Source organism: Solanum stenotomum, chromosome 1 (genome assembly GCF_019186545.1).
Source record: "Solanum stenotomum isolate F172 chromosome 1, ASM1918654v1, whole genome shotgun sequence".
Lineage (NCBI taxonomy): Eukaryota > Viridiplantae > Streptophyta > Magnoliopsida > Solanales > Solanaceae > Solanum > Solanum stenotomum.
Window position 1 is genome coordinate 41517471 of NC_064282.1, and position 19351 is coordinate 41536821.

At 39.2% G+C, this 19351-nt stretch overlaps 1 protein-coding gene across 1 annotated transcript; it reads left to right on the forward strand.

Annotated features, from left to right (window-relative positions):
- Positions 1-373: 373 nt before the first annotated feature.
- LOC125845862 (F-box protein CPR1-like) lies at positions 374-1643 on the forward strand. The gene has a single exon (XM_049525363.1). The coding sequence runs from the start codon at positions 374-376 to the stop codon at positions 1562-1564; it is 1191 nt and encodes a 396-aa protein (XP_049381320.1). The 3' UTR covers positions 1565-1643.
- The last annotated feature ends 17708 nt before the right edge of the window (positions 1644-19351 follow it).

A 19351-nucleotide genomic window follows, 5' to 3' on the forward strand; every position in this document is an offset into this window, starting at 1 on the left:
TAAAAGAGGAAATATGAACAAGTAAATAGGGACGGAGGGAGTAAGTTATAGTCTAGGTATTAAATTCACACTTCTCAATAGTTTAGGTATGAAATTCATAGAAAGAGAATAGTTTGAAGGTATTTTTTGAAACTTATCTCTTAAAGAAACATTTAACCCATTTTTAGGAAGGTGGTGTAGCGTGATTAAACGGGCCTTTAGTGCTAATTATAATTTACAACAGTAGATGAAACGAAAAGAAAGCAGTTGAAAAACGTAATAACCACAATTATTCATGTTTGCACGGATCGCTCCTCAAGTAGCTGAAGGGAGGAACATTTTTAATTTGTATGCAGATATTAGCAAATAGACATTACAGTTGTGAGAATCCAAGATGTTAGATGGAATTATGAAGAAATTGCACGAAGATGTGGTTATTCACATTCTTTTAGAGTTGCCGGTGAAATCTCTGATGCGATTCAAGAGCATTTCTACAATTTTGTACACTCTCATACATTCCTCCATTTTCATCAATCTTCATCGCAACCGCAGAAGAAACACAAAAGATGAATTGCTTATCTTAAAGCGCCCCATCTTTCTAGATGAAAATCTATATAAAAATATATTGTATTTTCTTTGTAGTAACGATAACGATGATAATGATGATACCCTAAAGCACGTTGCTCCAGAAATAGATGTACCATATTTTGACACTGATTTTTGTGTTCAATTTCAACAGCTCCTTGGTTCTTCTCATGGTTTGATTGCTTTGACAGATTTTGAAGACATCATTTTTCTAAATCCTACTACTAGAAAATATAGACTTCTCCCACACAGCCCTTTTAGGTGTCCAAAAGATTTCGTTTATGTCACCAGAGGTCTTGGTTTTGGATATGACTCAATCGAAAAAGATTACAAGGTAGTCAGGTTTTATGAACTGTCTTCGGAACCTTATGATAGGGATTTTGAAGCGAGACATAGCAGAGTTGAGGTTTATGATTTTTGCACAGATACTTGGAGGTGGGTCATTCCTACCGTAAAGTTGTTGCCCAGGGTGTATCGCTATGTTAGTTCCGAAGCCTTTTTTGAGGGAGCCTGTCATTGGACTGCACAGGATGATGATGCATTGTCCATCGTTCTCTGCTTTCACATAACCACCGAATCTTTTCGCAACATAAAATTGCCTGATACTTGTTATTTCTGTGACAATAAAGGTTATGGCCTCACAGTTTGTCAAAACTCTCTAACCTTAATTTGTTACCCACATCCAAAATGCCATATTGAACCAGGACAAGAGTTCACAGATATTTGGTTCATAAAGGAGTATGGTGAAGATGAAACGTGGATTAAGAAATACACAATTAGACCTCTTCCCATTGAATCCTCATTTGCAATTTGGAAGGATCATGTATTACTTTTTCAAACCGGAACTGGAACTTTGAGTTCCTATGATATTCATTCCGATCAAATCAACGAATTCGGTTACCAAGCTAATCGTGGTACTTTGAGACTTCTAGTATACAACGAAGCCCTCACTATAATTCCAAGAGAAAGCAACGAAGCTACACAAGTTCTAAATTTTTGACTCTTAAAACTCCTTCTTTGTGACGATTCTACACTTCAATTTTTTAGATATTTGGATGTAATATTTGAATTTAATAATTCACTATGTAAAGATATTTTCTTTTGTAAATCAATTTCATCCATTTGATTTCCTAATTTACAGTACATTCCATTTTAAATATTAATACTGAAGAAATCCTACCATGTATTCAAGAACCAGGTTCTTGAATAATGCACGAAAAATTACTTAAACGACAACAACACAGATGTATTGTGGAAACCTTCCCACACCAAAGTTTTATATTAATTCAAGATTACAACTCAATCAATCAATGAATTAACTCTAAAACTTCTACCCTTTTTTCGATTAAGTCTAATCGAAAACTCTATACTCCACTACTAAAAAAACTTCCAAAAAGAAAAGGAAAAAAGCGACAGATTGCGTCATTTTTTTGGCCAAAAGCGATGGAAACCCAACGCAATCAATTCCGTCACTTTTTGGCTCGACGCTTTTCCAAAAGCTACAGATTGCGTCACTTTTTTACTATTTTTTTAAAATTATTTTTAACAAAAGCAACGGACTTCGTCGCTCTATTTGAATTTTAATTTTTTTTAATTTCCAAAAGGCGACGCAGTCCATCACTTTTCTGGAATTTTTATTTTTGGAAAATCCAGAAAAGTGACGGACAAAACCATGTTGTCCGTTGCTTTTTGGGTTTTAAAAGAAATTAAAACCTAAAAAAACGACGGACAAAACCACACTGTCCGTCGCTTTTTTTGCAATTTTTTTGACAGCAGAAACTGGCAGTTTCTGCTGCCCACCTGCAAATACAATTCAATTCAACTCAGCCCAATCAAACACACACAATTATAAACAATCTACACAAAACATAAAACAACAAACTTAAAATCACATTCAAAAGTATCTAAATCAAAATTTAAAGACTTATAAAGTCTTTCAAAATTCGTTTCAAAATTTCAAAAAAATTGATGCAATACAGATTGCCCCTAAACCATTCATTCACGTATTTCAACGTATTGATGGATCATTCTCAAGGATAGAGGTTCGTGGGCTTGGGAAATGCGCTTTAAAGGAGCTCCCAGCTGAGTAACACCCTGTATGGATGATAGCTTGGAGCGTGGGAGGTTCAACAAGGCAAGGAGGAGCAAATGAAAGTGTTGCTCCATTCGGCGAGTGTCATATTTTTTTATTTTTTGCGTAATCAACGACACGTCTTACAGTTCGAGTGTCTACGATCGTGCAATAGTATAGTAACCCAACCATGGGTTGGGATCGTCCCAAGAGAGTGGTTTTGAGAATTTATAGAAAATCGTAGCTAAAGAGGTTAACGATTAAAAACATAGTAAATAAAGGGGGTGACACAAAAGTGTCAAATATCAAATGGGGGTTTTGTCACAAGTATAACAAAAACAGTAAAAATAACAAAGAAATCTAAGCAATGAGAAAAGGTTGTTGGGGTGTGACCGCAAAAGTTGAGATAAATAGTTGGGTACATCTTTCGATAGGAAATTTGCAAGATAATAGTGATTAGGCTAAGCTTTAGATGAAAATAAGTTCCCTCTCGGGCAACTTACCCCGTTTCAAAGGCGTTCCTCTCGGACACCCATTTGCTGCATGGAGGCCAGCCTATGCCTTACCTCACTCACTCTCTCGAGCTGAGTGTTAGGATATTGGACTAGGGCTCACCCTCTCGGGCTGAACCTCATGTCGACCCAATCCTTAGGCCATCAGTCTAGTGATCTTGGTTTCGCGACCTCACTCTCGGGCAAGCCGAAAACACTTGGGTGGATTTGTATTTGCAACTATAAACCCATTAAATTAAACCACAACAACTAGGTGAAATCACTGTTAAAAGACATCTAACCTATCAACAAGCAAGACCCAACAATAATATCAAAACATATTTGCTAAATCACACCACAAGAATGGGGGTTTTTAGCCACACATCAAGAGATAGACATTTATACCTAAATGAGTTTGCATTCAAATGGGTATGAAGATTTAAGTCTTGTTACAGGCCAAGAATGAAGAATCCAAGAGACCCAACTCCAAATCTTGAAGATGAAAACCCTCTTCTCCTTCAAGTCTCCAAAATCCTCTCAAGCTTAGAGCAAAAATATAAAAAAAAGTACAATTCTAATGTGTAAAACTATAATAATAATTTGACTCTTCAAAATTAATAAAGATTTTATTATTTATAGACTTCAGATTTGTGCTGCAGTGGATTGTTCGGTGAGGTTAGTCAGAATCGCCGATTAACTCGGCGATTCACCCTTTGGTGTAGTTCATCGCCGTCTTGCACTAGCCTTCAGCATCGTCTTGCTTTGTGTCATTGGGTGTCATAGTACTGCTTCGTGGAGCTATTCAGCGATACGGCGACTGCTCTTTTTTTCCACCGACTTGATCCTTTCCTTCAGGGCTCAGCACACTGGAATAAAAGGCGAAGTAAGGCACTTTGGCAGCTCGCCAAGTGGACTTGGCGATCCTCAGGCCTTCATTTCTTTGTTGTTTTCAGCCCTTTTGTCCCTTTTTGCGACGTAGTGTCCATGCTTTCCTTCAAACTTCAAATACCTAAAACTAAAAGGTTTTCGTTAGATATCCAGATAAAACAAGCATTTGAGGACACTATTTCTAATAAAATCAATCCCTAAATGAGTCCAATTTGTGGACTTATCAACATCCCCAATTTAAACTTTTGCTTGTCCTCAAGCAAACTCAAGTTCAGCCGTTCAAAAAGGGTGTCTCAAATAGTGTTTCACAAGACTAAATAATGAACATAAGAATGATTCCTTATTCACACAAAGAGGTTAATCAATTCAATATTAGGGATCAGATGCAACGCTCACACTCAAAAAAGAGGAACACAATGCATGTTTTCACTCATAGACTTGCCCTTATTTTCTAATCGATCTTCGGTTTGGCTCACTATAGATAAAAAAGGTCTTTCTAAGGCTTGTAATGGGGCTGAGTGCAAAGGTATGGTCATTTAGGCTCAGTAAATTTTCATCCTCGTGAGATGTGGTGTTCTCGAAACCTCTTTTTTCCTTCCCTTATCACTTTTTCTTCTAGTGCTACTAGGTCATCCTTTTATTCACTTTCCATGAATTGCTTGGAAACCCAATTTCTCTTGTACTTTATTCCACAACAACCTTTTTTTTTTAACATGGAGGGGTTCCCTTTTTCTACAACATCATGGGTTAAGGGAGACTTCTCATGCACTTTTTGACTCCTCCTTTCCCTTTTTACCACACCCCTAAGTTGGCTATTCACTAAACCACAAATCAAGAGGATTATAGGTAGTGGTCAAGTAAGGTCTATGGTTTATCAAGGTTCTTCCAAAGAAAGGTAAGGCTCAAAAGGTGTTCAAAAAAGTTTTACATGCTCACGGATAGTCCACAAAAGAGGTATATGTCAAATTTGGCTCACACTCTTTAAAGTTGCCTAAGATCATTTCAAGAGCACACCTTTCTAAATCAATCAGACTAACGGGGCAAATTCTGGGTTTATTCATGCATGGTTCAAAGTAAGCTAATCACACAAGGCATCGACACTTAAGTCAAACAAGACTACACACTTTTGCTAGTGTGCAACAGTCATTACAAGAGATTCAATTCGATAAATGGCTAATCACAATGAGATGCAAAGAGTTCACATATTGTCTATGCAACTTCATTTGGTCTCATCATAGCCGTGCATTCATGTTCGTTCAATTGAGAGCACTATTCAAGTCATTGGTATTGATCGGAACCGAGACTCAAATTTTTGCAAAAGAATAGCCACATTCACACGTGAGGGGTGGCAAAAATGTGCGAAAAATTCAAAATTTTTTGGAAGGGTAAAATCATATTGCAATTAAAAATAAAAGGAGTCATAAGCTCAAACAATCGCACAAGCAGTTTAAAAACACAGCTTTAAAACAGACAACCCAAATGTATACACAAAACACGAATATCCATAATCAAACAAACAAGGTGGGACTCACCCCACCACAATTAAAATGCATTTGTCCTCAAGTGCAAATAAAAGTATCAAAAGTAAAAATATAATAAGATAAAGAGGGAGGTAAAAAGGGGATCCTATCTACATAGTCGCTACATCTGTCTGGGCATCAGTGCCAAGAGTGACCTCCAAAAGGACCAGCTTCGTTGGATCTAGGAGCATGAATTTTTGCCAAGAAAGCACGTACAACAACATCTATCATGATTTCTTCAATTTCGGCTATGTCGTCCGCTACAACTTTCTTAAACATCACTTCGTCAGTTTTTGCCTTTGATTCAGGATCGACTGTCTGCTCCATTCCATCTCCATGTTCTGTTGTAGTCTGAAGCATTTTAGGCATGTCTTGGATCTCCACTATTCAAAAGATCATGGATACATCGATGGACTTTAGGTAGTCCACATCTTTCTTCAGTTCTGCAATAGTGGCCTTCAAGGCTGTTACCTCCTCTGTGGCTCCTTGGTTGTGCTCACACACTAATATCCTTGCCGCTAGAGCATCAATAGTGGTGCTCAATGGTTTCACAGCATCATCAGGGCAGCCTGAATTATGCCTGAAATGGAACTTTTTATGTTGGCAGTTCGACAATTAGCAGATTGGGCGAGCTGTCCCATCCAGATCAAGGATGCCTGGGTGATCGGCTCACAGGGGACAATAACAACAATAGGTCTGGGTGGTAACGCAACGCCAGAGGGGCCTGGAGGGTTACTAGGAGCAATAATGGTATTAGATATACCTGAAGACCCAGGGGATGAAGTAGGCAAAGATGCCTCTGCGGGTATAGATCTAGTGGCCACAACTTCCTTCTGTCTCTTTTCGCTTGGTCCTTAAGGTATTCATCTTCGATATTTCAGATACTGGTGGAGGCGGTGGCAGCCAATTCCACATCCTTCTTTGCATCTCTATGTACATAGCTCTTTTGCATAATTCAGTGATTAATACCGGGAAAGGGAGAGATGTTTGGCTCTGCTTTGCACACATATGGATCTCAGAGGCAATGATCATCTCGAGATTTATCCTGGTTTTCTCCATGATACATCCAAGACAAGCTGCCTTAGCAAGGCGAATGATTGATTCATTTTGTGATGGCATAACTGTGCTGCTGATGAATCCGAACCAGTATCGTGCATCTATGTTCAAATCTTTCTTCTCAATCAAAACTCCTTCTGCTAACCATTTCGGAGCATCATCATCTGAGACTAGCGGAGCTAATCACTTTTTCATCGCATCCAACTTCTTTGTTCTGATCAAGTGCTGGCAGTGATCATTAATCTTATCGGACATACACAAAGCTGTATTGATAGCCTCACTGTCAGAAGCTACCTTCCTTCCTCTGACAACCACATAGTCAATTGCTTTGGAAGACGAGACTAGCCTTTTCCGTTGAGGTACCAATGCAATGTATGCATCGTAGAACTCTCTAACCCAGCTTGGTATGTAAGAGCGGCGACGTCTTGTGAAAAATTGGAATTTGTGGTGTTTCAGGCACTCCATCACTTGTCGATACCTATTAATAACTCCATTTATGGAAAGTCATTTCTCCTCAATGATCGTTCTCAGACCTTCCACTTTTGATCTATTCTTTGATCCATGTTGGGGGCCTTGTACTAGAGGTACCAGCACTATTGCTTGCTCTGGAGCTGGAGGAGTTGGAGTGGCGGATTGACTATCTCTGATCCGAGATGGATCATGTATCCCTTTGGATCATAACTCGGTCCTCCTTGCTTCTGTCTGGTAGTCTTCGTCAGATCCCGCACTCTCACTGTTATATGTGGGTGGCTCAGTGGTGTAGAAACTTGTGCTGTCAGATCTTGCGTCGGATAATTCGAGGGCTTTGCCATTCCCCTTGCCTTTTGAAGTTGTGGTGGCCTTGCCCCTGGGTGGAGATGCATTTTCACTGATCACAATTCCTTTCTCCCTTCCTCTGGTCAGTTGTTTGGCCATATCTGCAAAACGAGAGAGAGAATAGTTAGTATTTACATTGTAGCACAAAATTGCAGACAGACTCGCCAATCTAATCAGCGAATCGCCAAACCTCTTTGGCGATCATGAATATGTCCGCCGAAAGTTACAGAGCCCACAACACTAAAGATATGAAATTTAGGGTGATCTAGGGTTGTAGGTGAACCACCGAGTGATTCGACGAGCTCGATCCAGCTCGCCGAATGACCCAACGTGCCTGAGATTCATCCCACTTTTCAAAATCGATCATACAAACCCCAAAAACAAAATTAAACTATGCATTAATGAAATTCAGCACAAACCCATAGCACCCATTCATGGTCAACATCCATTATGCATAGTTCACCACATTTAGTTTCAAGGTAAGCAAAGTGAAAAAGGAATTCGAACAGTAAAAACAATTAGGCCCCAATTTCCAAATCAGAAGCAGGCATTCAAAAACTTCTACTCATATCAGAGAGATTTAACACGCATTAATGGACACCTAGATTGTAGATGAGGTCAAACTTCTTCAAAAGCGAACATGGGGTTTTTAGAAACTAACCTTTTTGTTGAGTAAACACAATTGTAATGCTAGGCGGCAACAAAAATCTGAGTTCCAAGCGCTAATCCGTGTCTAGAATACTAATTTAAAGTGAGAAAATGTAGATTACTACCTTGGTGTAGAGTTATGGAGTTTGAAAATGAGAAAGAATGAAGAAGTGTGACTGTTGGTCATATATGTTGTTCAATTTGTGTCCATTCGGCAACATTTTGCCAACCTACTTGGTGATTCGCTGAATGGTCATTTATCCCTCCATTTCTGTAAATCACTAGTTTCTTGGGGATCAGGTTGGCGGACTGAGTCAAAATCGGCAACATAGTTGGCGATACGCCGACTACTTTTTTAGTTCACCGAGTTTTACAGGCTCTATATAGCACTTGCATTGAGCCAAATGACGAATCCAATTGGGCTCGCCGACCTACTTGGCGGTTCACGGAATGGACTTCTGCTCGCCAATCTTCACTTTTCTACAATTCCTTCACTTTAACCTGCAGCATCAACATACCATTATTCATAAAAGCAAAAACCTAGTCATTAACGATCTTGGGTTGCCTCCCAAGAAGCACCTTATTTAACGCCATGGCATAACGCAAGTCGTTGCTCAAGTTTCATTATTGGGGTTGGCCATATCCTCATTAGGCCACCCCATGTTACTCTGCGGATGGAGCTGAGGCAACGCATGACTCATCAGGTCCTTGAGCAGCTGGACAGTGTTGGAATGAGACCGAATCATTCGTTTCATTCCTTTGATGTCTTCTTTCAATCCTTCCAGCCCTTTGTCTTGCTCGGTCACCTTGCGGAGAATTGTTGAAAGCATTCCCTCGATGCGTTTGATCTCCTTGTTCTCATTATTTCTTCTATTATAAGGGGGAATGAATTTATCCTTCCTCTTACACTGAACTTCGACCTTCACTATATTTCTTTTTAACTCATCCATTTGAGTCATCAGTACAGCCATCAAGAAATCCTTTTCAACCTCTCGGCTCATTTTAGCCATAATGTCAAGCAGTTAGATTGCCCTTGTATACAACTGCTTTAACATCCCGCCAGGAAGGAGTTGGTCAACCAACATCTTGTTTTCGGGGCCAAGACTTCGGTAGAAGCAGTCAAGGAGGATTGTACATGCAATTCCATAAGTGGGGCATTGAGTTAGAAGTTCATTGAATCTTGCCCATGTCTTATGGATCCTTTCACCTTCCAATTGCTTGAAGGTGAGGATACGATCTTGAAACATCATCATTACCTTTAATAGAGGAAACTCCATTAGCTCCTGAGTACTGCGTGCCAAGCTTACTTCCTCTGTTTGGATGCAGACAAACCAACGAAATAAAACTAAATATTAAGTTAGTAAACTACAACTAAGAAGAACAAAAATCTATTAAACTAGAAATTCTCAAATAACACCACTCCCCGGCAGCAGCGCCATTTTGATGTTTTTTTTTTATCTTTTGCATAATCAACAACACGTCTTACAGTTCGAGTGTCTACTATTGTGCAATAGTATAGTAACCCAACCAAGGGTTGGGATCGTCCCAAGAGAGTGGTTTTGAGAATTTATAGAAAATTAAAATTTCATTCTAATTAGTCGTAGCTAAAGAGGTTAACGATTAAAAACATAGTAAATAAAGGGGTGTCAAATATCAAATGGGGGTTTTGTCACAAGTATAGCAAAAATAGTAAAAATAACAAAGAAATCTAAGCAATGAGAAAAGGTTCTTGGGGTGTGACCGCAATATAAGTTGAGATAAATAGTTGGGTACATGCTTTTGACAGGAAATTTGCAAGATAATAGTGACTAGGCTAAGCTTTAGATGGAAATAAGTTTCCTCTCGAGCAACTTACCCCGTTTCAAATGTGTTCCTCTCGGACACCCAATTGCCACATGAAGGCGATCCTACGCATTACCCCACTCACTCTCTCGAGATGAGTGTTAGGATATGGGACTAGGGCTCACCCTCTTGGGCTAAACCTTATGTCGACCCACTACTTAGGCCATCAGTCTAGCGGTTTTGGTTTCGCGACCTCCCTATCGGGAAAGCCGAAAAGACATGGGTGGATTTGTATTTGCAACTACAAACCCATTAAATTAAACCACAAACTATAGGTGAAATCACCTTTAAAAGACATCTAACCTATCAACAAGCAAGACCCAATAATAATATCAAAACATATTTGCTAAATCACAGCCCAAGAATGGGGTTTTTTAGCCACACATCAAGAGATAGAAATTTATACCTAAATGAGTTTGCATTCAAATGGGTATGAAAATTTGAGCCTTGTTACAGGCCAAGAAGGTAGAATCCAAGAGACCCAACTCCAAATCTTGAAGAAGAAAACCCTCTTCTCCTTCAAGTCTCCAAAACCCTCTCAAGCTTAGAGCAAAAATATAAAAAAAGTACAATTCTAATGAAGATTTGTGCTGCAGCGGATCGTTCGGCGAGGTTAGTCGGAATCGCCAATTAACTTGGCGATTCGCCCTTTGGTGTAGTTCATTACCGTCTTGCACTAGCCTTCAACATCATCGTGCTCTGTGTCATTAGGTGACATAGTACTCCTTCGTGGAACTATTCGGCGATACGCCGAGTGAACTCTTTTTCCACAGATTTGATCCTTTCCTTCAGGGCTCAGCACACTGGAATAAAAGGCGAAGTAAGGCATTTCGACGGTTCGCCAAGTGGACTCGGTGATCCTCAAACCTTCATTTCTTCGTTGTTTTCAGTGTTTTTGTCCCTTTTTGCAACGTAGTGTCCATGTTTTCCTTCAAACTTCAAATGCCTGAAACTTAAAGGTTTTCGTTAGATATTGAGATAAAACAAGTATTTGAGGACACTATTTCTATTAAAATCGAGTCCTAAGTGAGTCTAATTTGTGGACTCATCAAGATGCCAGCCACTATGGCGATTCACCGAACCCCTTTGGCGAGGGTTCCAGGATCATCGACTGATCCAATGAGCTGCAGAGAAAGGCTGCCCATTCGGCGACTATGGAGGGCATTCGACACATCACCCTTTGAACCCTAGACCGCCGAAAGTTATACCAAGCCATCCAAGGAGAAGCCAATAAGCAGGGTTCTCGCCGAACCCATTTGGCGGATCACCGAGCCATTTGGCGAGCCCGACTTGGCTCGCCCATTTTTGGGTCACTTTTGGGTCCATCTATGTAATAATGCCTAATACTATAAATAGGTGTCTTAGTGTTCATTTTAGATTTAGACTGATTTTGAATTTTGTGGTTGTAAACCTAAACTCCTTGTGTGAGTGTTGAAAGCTTGGTAAGCTTTTGTTGAACCTTGTTTAGAAATGAGGGTTGCTTGGGATATTGATTCCCTCGAGGTCTTCGTAAGAGTTAGGTTCTTCTTGACGGATTAACGAGGTGAGGTTTTTGGGTTTAATATACCCTTAGGTTGCTCTTTGTTTCCTCTTTTTGTGTCTATCTATTTATCCAGATTTGGTGCTTGTTAGGATCAAGATTGGAGGTTATTGGATTTAATACATCGTTTAGTTGCCAAATGTTTCTTATCTTGTGTCTCTTATTCTATCTTTCTTGTTTTCCGCTATTTATTGTGATTTTTCTTGTGAGAATTGTATCATTTCGTATCAAAGCCAGGCTTAGTATCGTTCCTACGATTCTGGTTTTTGGTTTTGTTGCTACAAAAAAAAAGTATCAAAACGTTTTTGTGAAATTTTTGAAAATTGGTTTGATGATTTGTGTCTTGTTTGAAGTTTCTAAGGTTGGATTAGTGTTCCCTAACCTTATTTGAGTCTAGGGCTGAGATTTGAAAGGGTTTGGATCACTATTGAAGAATCCACCATTGTTGGTTGGAAGAGCTTTGAAGAAGACAAGTGGGTTTTGAAATCTGGAAGTTTTGGCAAGGAATTAAGTGCTAAAAAGTATTGGGGTTTGTATATCTATGAGAGCTTGTATCTCGAATTTTGTGAAATTCCGAGCTAAAAATCTTCAAGGTTTAATTTTGGGTTCATCTTGTTCTTGAAGTTCTTGAAGAACATTCAAACCTTCAAAGAAGGGAATATTTGAAAAGTAAGAGTATAATCCAAAAAAGAAGAAAGAGAAAGTGTAAAAGTTTTTGTAAAAGGGGAATTTACCAAAAAGGGTAAATACTAAAGTCCCAAGTGTAGGGGGGACCACATCAGGTCAAGTTTTGGAGCTTCGCAAGTGTAGCTTTGGGCCATTGGGCGAACCCCGACTTGGCTCACCTAGTCCACTTGGTGCCTCGCCCTTTGGGTAGCTAGGTCACCGAGTTGACCTTGTTTTGGATGGGTCTACTGGAAATTTCGGCGAGTTAACCCCTGTTCGTCGAATCCACTCGCCACATCGCCGAACTTCCACCCAGATCGCCGAGTTGCCTTGTCCGATTGTCAAGTTTCGCGAGTCTATCTTCAAGTTGGCGAGTTGAACTTCACGTTAGGTGAAAAAACAGGCCATTTGGCGATCGAAAATGTGTGTTATGACCCTTTCTAATCTCAGGTTATAATTCCTAGTTTTCTTTTTCTTTTGACTCTAGTTCTTTGTCAAAAATCCTAAACTGATTTTCAACTCGTAATTACTCTACTTGTTGACTATTGGTTCTTGAATTCACTTCTTTGTTAGTGCTTTTCTTTTTATGCTTTTATTCGTTTTACTTCGTAGTTAACTTCTTGACTCAAGTCCGTTTGCTTTAATTGAGTCGTCCATTTTTTTTCTTTAAACAAAATTCCACTCTGGCCAAGAGTAGAGATTAAGACCTTGTGATCAACCGAGTATAAGCAATCTTCTACATTAGCCGCGCCAATTTGAGAGGCAATCAAAGGTGTGCAAACACAAGTGATTGTGAGTTCATTTAACTAATGCTAATGTTGTGTGCTATTTTTTTGAGTTGTCTTAATTGTTAGGTACCATGGCCACCGAAAGTGAGACCTTCCCACTTAAAGGGAAGGTTACCTGGGAATCCATAATAGAGGCAGTTGTTGATGTAAGTTGGAGAATGGCGAACATAAAAGAGCGAATGGCCTCTGTGGAGGGTAGGCTGTCAAGAACGGAGGAGAGATTGAACACCCCTTCGAATAGGGTGCTAAAATCTCAACCTAACTTTGTTGTTTATCTGTCACTTTGTAAGGATTCTTATGTAGGTACAAGCATAATGAATGGAGGAACACAAGTTCCAGCCAAAGAGCCTACAATTAAAGGTATGATGGGTGCACTTAGGGAATGTCCCAACATCTAAGGTAAAGAAGATCTTTCTTGCGCGCATCAAGGTGCAATAGCTAAACTTAACACTTTTGTCATTACAAATGAACAAAGTGTAAATAATAGCATGTCTTTATGTGAGCCTATTACTTCTTTACCATGTGTTAATAATGTAGTTGTTGTGAGTGTGGATACACTAGTTGATCCTATTGATGACCGAATTAATTCTTCTAGTAAGATTGATTTGTGTCCACCTAGTGTTGACACCTATGCTTTAAATGCTAGCTCATTATTTCGTAATGATTGTGTTGATCAACTTGTTTGTGAGTGTAGTTCACTGGTTGAGGGTCTTTGTAATGTGATTAAGGAACCTCAAGTTGGTGGCACTAATGAGAATGTTGATCATTTGATTAGGAGTGACTCTTTGAGCATATCTATGGTGGAAGATCCAATTGCTTGCTTTGCTCATAGAGATCATGTGCTTGAAAATGCTTAAAAAAATGATGTGTCTTTTTGAGGGTGAACTTGAATGTTTTAATTCTTCCCTAGTGGTTGATCATTCCCTCTTTAAGTACAATATCTTATTTGAAGATGATGAAATCACTCCTAGTGATGTACCTAGTGGTGTGAATCTTGAAAGTAGTGTAGTTCTTAATAACTATACTGTCTATAGTAACCCACTATAGTGTGAAGTTTTCCCTCCCAAAGATGGAAATCACTTCTTGGAAGATGAGAGTACTCTTGTGGGGAAGGAATGTGATGAGGAAGAAGGTGATGTGTGTTTTCCCGTTACTTCTTCGTCTTGGTGTTTTTCCCTTCTTGATGGTATGACCAGTGCTTTTGAGTCTAGTTGTAGTCATACCCATGAAAGCACCTTAGAGGAAGTTGATTTGAGAGACTCATTTCTCTATTATTTTTTTACATATGATGATGCTCATGTTGTTGAGTGGAATATGTTGTTGGGAGGAACGAGTGGCCACCTGATAAATGGAGGTGCACTTGTTCAAAGTTCTTGGAAGACCTTTCCATTTGACCCTGGTAGTAAGCTGAGTTGTGGAATTCATGTGGGAATGTCTGGTCTAAATGGAAGGCATAAGGTGGGCGACATTGTTGATTCTTTTCCCTATGCAGGAAAGCTCTTCTTGGGGTTTTGCCATCCACTTGAAGAGCCTACATTGTGTGTGGGGAAGGATAGCTTCCTAGATCCCTTTACTATTTTCTACCATGAGCATGATCTTGTTGAATGTGCATCTCATGGGGGTAGGAGATATTTGCCAAGAAAAGGTGAAACTTGTACCTTCCTTTACTATCTCTTTGCATATGATGAGATCCCTAGTGGGATTAGAAGTGCATTGCATCCGGATCAGGGTATCCTTGAGGTCTACACTTATTGGTATGACCATGTTCTGTGGACCTTCTACCCTTTTGATCCTGGTGGATGTTTGAGGGTATTTGAACTAGTGGGAGTATCATCCTTTGGGTGGTACTACAATGTTGATGAGAAGAATAACCATTGTCCTTGTTCTCCATTTGTGGGCTTAATAGCCATGACAATAGAGGATGTTTGGTTGTTTCTTGAGTTTGAGTCTCCTCGTTTAAATGTTTTAAGTGCTAACCTTTGTACTACCCATCATGCTAAGAGAATAAGCTTTTTGCTTATGATCTATATGGTTTTACAAGGTTTGGATTCAAGGACTCACTTTTATCTACTTGTATATGATGATACTCATACTTGCGTGGGTTGCATATCTTATGTTAGTAGTGGTTTAAATTGGGCTAATGAGAGTCTCCTTGACTCGATGCTATACAATCCTTTTCCATTTGACCCTAGTGTCGTCCTTAAGTGTGTTGAATGTGGTAGTAACACCTTTTGTCATTTGCATGATTCTTCCGTGGTGTTATTATTTGATCCAATGTACTTGAATGAGGTATGTTTACCAATTTGGGTGGGGAATACTTATGTACTTGAACCTGCTCATGAATTGGGAATGATTACTCTATTGAAGTTATCTAGTTCATTGGATAGGGTCTTAACTTGGGTCAACACTACTTATGCCTTCACACTTAGGTATGAGAGTGTTCTTTTGCTGCTTGACATAAGGGAGGCCTTGTGCTTATTTGGATGTGGAACCAATGAAGGCCTACATTTGAAGTTGTACAAGTGTATTGGTTCCTTCGCTCTACCCCTTTGTCAATATTTCTTACTTAGCCAAGTATCTATTGCTTTGATGGGTTAAAAACCCTTGGTTAATATTTTTGATGCTTGGTTATATGTTAAATTTGTGCATCCTTGGCATGGTAATGAAATTGTAATTGCTAACGCTAACCCTCATGCCATGAAGATCTTTGTACTGTTTACTTCCCCTATGGATTTGCAAGGTATGGATTCGAGGACGAATCCTTTTCAAGAAGGGGAGAATGATGCAATACAGATTGCCCCCAAAACATTCATTGAGAAATTTCAATGTATTGATAGATCATTCTCAAGGATGGAGGTTTGTGGGCTTGGGAAATACGCTTTAAAGAAGCTCCCAGCTAAGCAACACCATGTGTGGATGATAGGTTCGAGCGTGGGAGGTCCAACAAGGCAAGGAAGGGCAAAGGAAAGTGTTGCTCTATTTGGCGAGGTGCCAACCACTTTGGCGAGGGTTCCAGGATCGCCGATTGATCCAATGAGCTGCAGAGAAAGGCTATTTATTCAGCGACCATGGAGGGCATTCGGCGCATCGCCCTACGATCCCCAGACCGTTGAAAGTTACAGCAACCCATCCAAGGAGAAGCTAATAAGCAGGGTTCTCGCCGAACCCATTTGGCGAGCTCGACTTGGCTCACCCATTGGCCCATTTTCGGGTCACTTTTGGGCCCATCTATGTAATAATGCCTAATACTATAAATAGGTGTCTTAGGGTTCATTTTAGATTTAGACTGATTTTGAATATTGTGGTTGTAAACCTAAACTCCTTGTGTGAGTGTTGAAAGCTTGGTAAGATTTTGTTAAACCTTGTTTAGAAACGAGGGTTGCTTGGGATATTGATTCCCTCGAGGTCTTCGTAAGAGTTAGGTTCTTCTTGATGGATTAACAAGGTGAGGTCTTTGGGTTTAATATACCCTTAGGTTGCTATTTGTTTTCTCTTTTTTTGTCTATCTATTTATCCGGATTTGGTGCTTGTTAGGATCTAGATTGGAGGTTATTGGATTTAATACATCCGTTAGTTGCCAATTGTTTCTTATCTTGTATCTCTTCTTCTATCTTTCTTGTTTTCCGCTGTTTATTGTGATTCTTCTTGTGAGAATCGTATCAAGATTCATAAATGTCCAGAGATCTAAACTAGGGAGTGGGATCTACATAATCATCTTCGTCATCACTGTCGTTGTCGGTGTCCTCGGGAGTCGAAGTAGTAGGTTGACGAGCGAGGTTCATCACTTGTTTTTTTATTTGTTGAACGGTTTCGCTCATGCTTCGTTGTTCAGCTACTCTTCTCCTCTCCGACTCTTCCAATGCCGATGCAAGTTGTGTTATTTGAGTCGACATAGTAGCAATTTGAACACCGTCAAGTGCCTCGGCTTGACGTGACGATCCAATACCTTCTAAGCCTGGCTGGAGTCGTCTTACATTGTTTCGAGATCCTAGACCATAACATCCACCTTTGTGTGTCCCCCCTACCACTTTTTCTTTCCAAATCTGGGTTGACAGTTCAGGTGTCAATTGGACCGAACTATCTAGATTCTCAGCGACGTACTGATGAAGCTCATTCTGCATATTAAATATAAAAATTGACTTCAATATATATACATATCATAAATATATTCACTATTAATATATATTATTCATATTAAATAACTTACAAAAGTTCGTTCGGATCCGACTCATTTTCTTTTTTCTTGACATGAGTCTTCTTGAAAACCTCTGGTTCAATGGGAGTGCGTCCCAATTCTTTTTCCTATAAATAAAAACTGAAATTTATAATGATATATATGATCAACTAATTATTCATTTAAAAGTTTGAATTAGAACTTACCATCTCTCTTGCAATTGTTCCAAAAGTCTTTGCTTGCACCTCTGGTGTGCAACGAGCCACCCTTAAGGCGGCCTCTAGCCTTTTTGGCTTGTTTTGATATTGCCTTAAATATGGCTATGTTCCAATACAAACCCAATCATCAAAAACATGAGGCAACGTCCAATCCGGACGTTCAACACTATCCCGAACTTTCTTTAGACATCTAGATAGTCTAGCAGATGCCTTCCTCTCAAATGTGGTCGTAATGACATGATTGTGCCTCGGCTTCTAAGTACACATAGACTGGAAAAAAAATGAATAACGTTAATTAGACCGATAGTAAAAAAAAGTAAAGTATACTAAAGTTAACTAAAAAACATATAACTTAAAGTTATTAAACATCGCCTGGCGTATACTGTTTGGAATCTCGCTCCAAGAGTGATAAACTTGTGTATAGAGTCTTCTAACACAGTCTTTTAAAGCCCGGGAAGCATCCTTTGCAGGATGCCACCTGCAAAACACATAATAAACATGTTAGTTCATGAATAATATATTAAAGTATAAGAAATAAATAAAATAAACTAACAAATAGATAACAAAACAAACTTACGATGATTCATCCAACTCAATCATGACTCTACCAAGTCTGTCCTTCTAGCCAGGAGTTAGAGCAGGCATCTCATCATCTGGTGTAGCACTAGGTCTAGCTGTAGATGAGGGTGATACATCAGGATACACAAAACACTGAGTCAATGGAGGCGTACCGGCCATAACATCTGACTGCTTGCTACTAAAATCTCCAATCCTTATGGCAGATAACTGAGGAGATGTACATGTGGGAGATGGAGTACCTGCCGATAAAGGTCGTGTTCGATGAATAGCTTGTAAAGGTAGGTCCTCGTAGCGTCGTGAAGGCAATGCATGTGAAGTAAAGGAAGCACCGACTGGTCGACGGTAATTAGGATAATATTGTCGAGGATTCGCCATACCAAACGAAACAACAAATAAATGAGTATCATGGCTGATGCGCTCTGGCGCAGAAGATATAGATCCTACAATATCCTCAGGATCTATGGGTTTCCTAGACTTCTTCTTTTTAGCATGTTTAGTCTGGCTAACTCCAAGATGCTCGCGATGTCTATCACCATCACTGGCTGATGACATCTGTATGCAAATTTACATGTATAATATATATAAAAATCATAAATTAAATAAAATTAGAAAAATACACTAACTTACATATATATACTAGCTAGCTTTCATTCTACACTATTCCTCCCCGCTTGTTTCAATTCCATCATTCTCCCATTCTTCCTACTCAGTTGTTTCATTTTCATTATCGTCCCATTCTTCATCATCAAATGATTTATTTTCCTCATTCACGGATATTTCTTCCTCAACATTCAGTATCTCATCATCAGATACTTATTCTAATATGTGTTGAGGATGTTGTAGTGTGGTTTCCAATTCAACATCAACTTATTGTTGAACAATTGCAACATCATTTTGATACGCCACATCTAAGACATTGTCAATTTCAATTCTTCCCACAGACTTACTTTTTATAACAACCCACCAATCAACTTTGTCTCTACACAATGGATATGGAGCGTAATATACTTATTTAGCATTTTGTGCAATGATAAAAGGATCATAGCTTATGTATTTCCTGGTGTGCTTAACTTTAATTATATTATGTTGATGGTCCATATTTGTGCCTCTATGTGATGGGTCAAACCACTCACACCGAAAAAATACAATCTTCTTCTTAGGCCAACCTAAATACCTCACTTCAATAATCTCATAATGACACCATAATATTCAATAGTTTGGCCAGTACCATCAACATCACCGTGTATGTAGACACCGCTATTATTTGTTTTCTTGTTCCTAGAAATTTCTTTAGTTTGAAACTTAAAACCATTGACACAATACCTATTCATTGTCAGTACTTGAGATCCAGGTCCAAGTGCTATTTTTTTCACTAATTGCAAATGTTGGACACTTGAGTATTCATCGTAAACCTACGCAATTGTTATTTCAAGTAATATAATTTAGTATAACATGAATATATTATATATTAAATACTTAGTGATTGCACA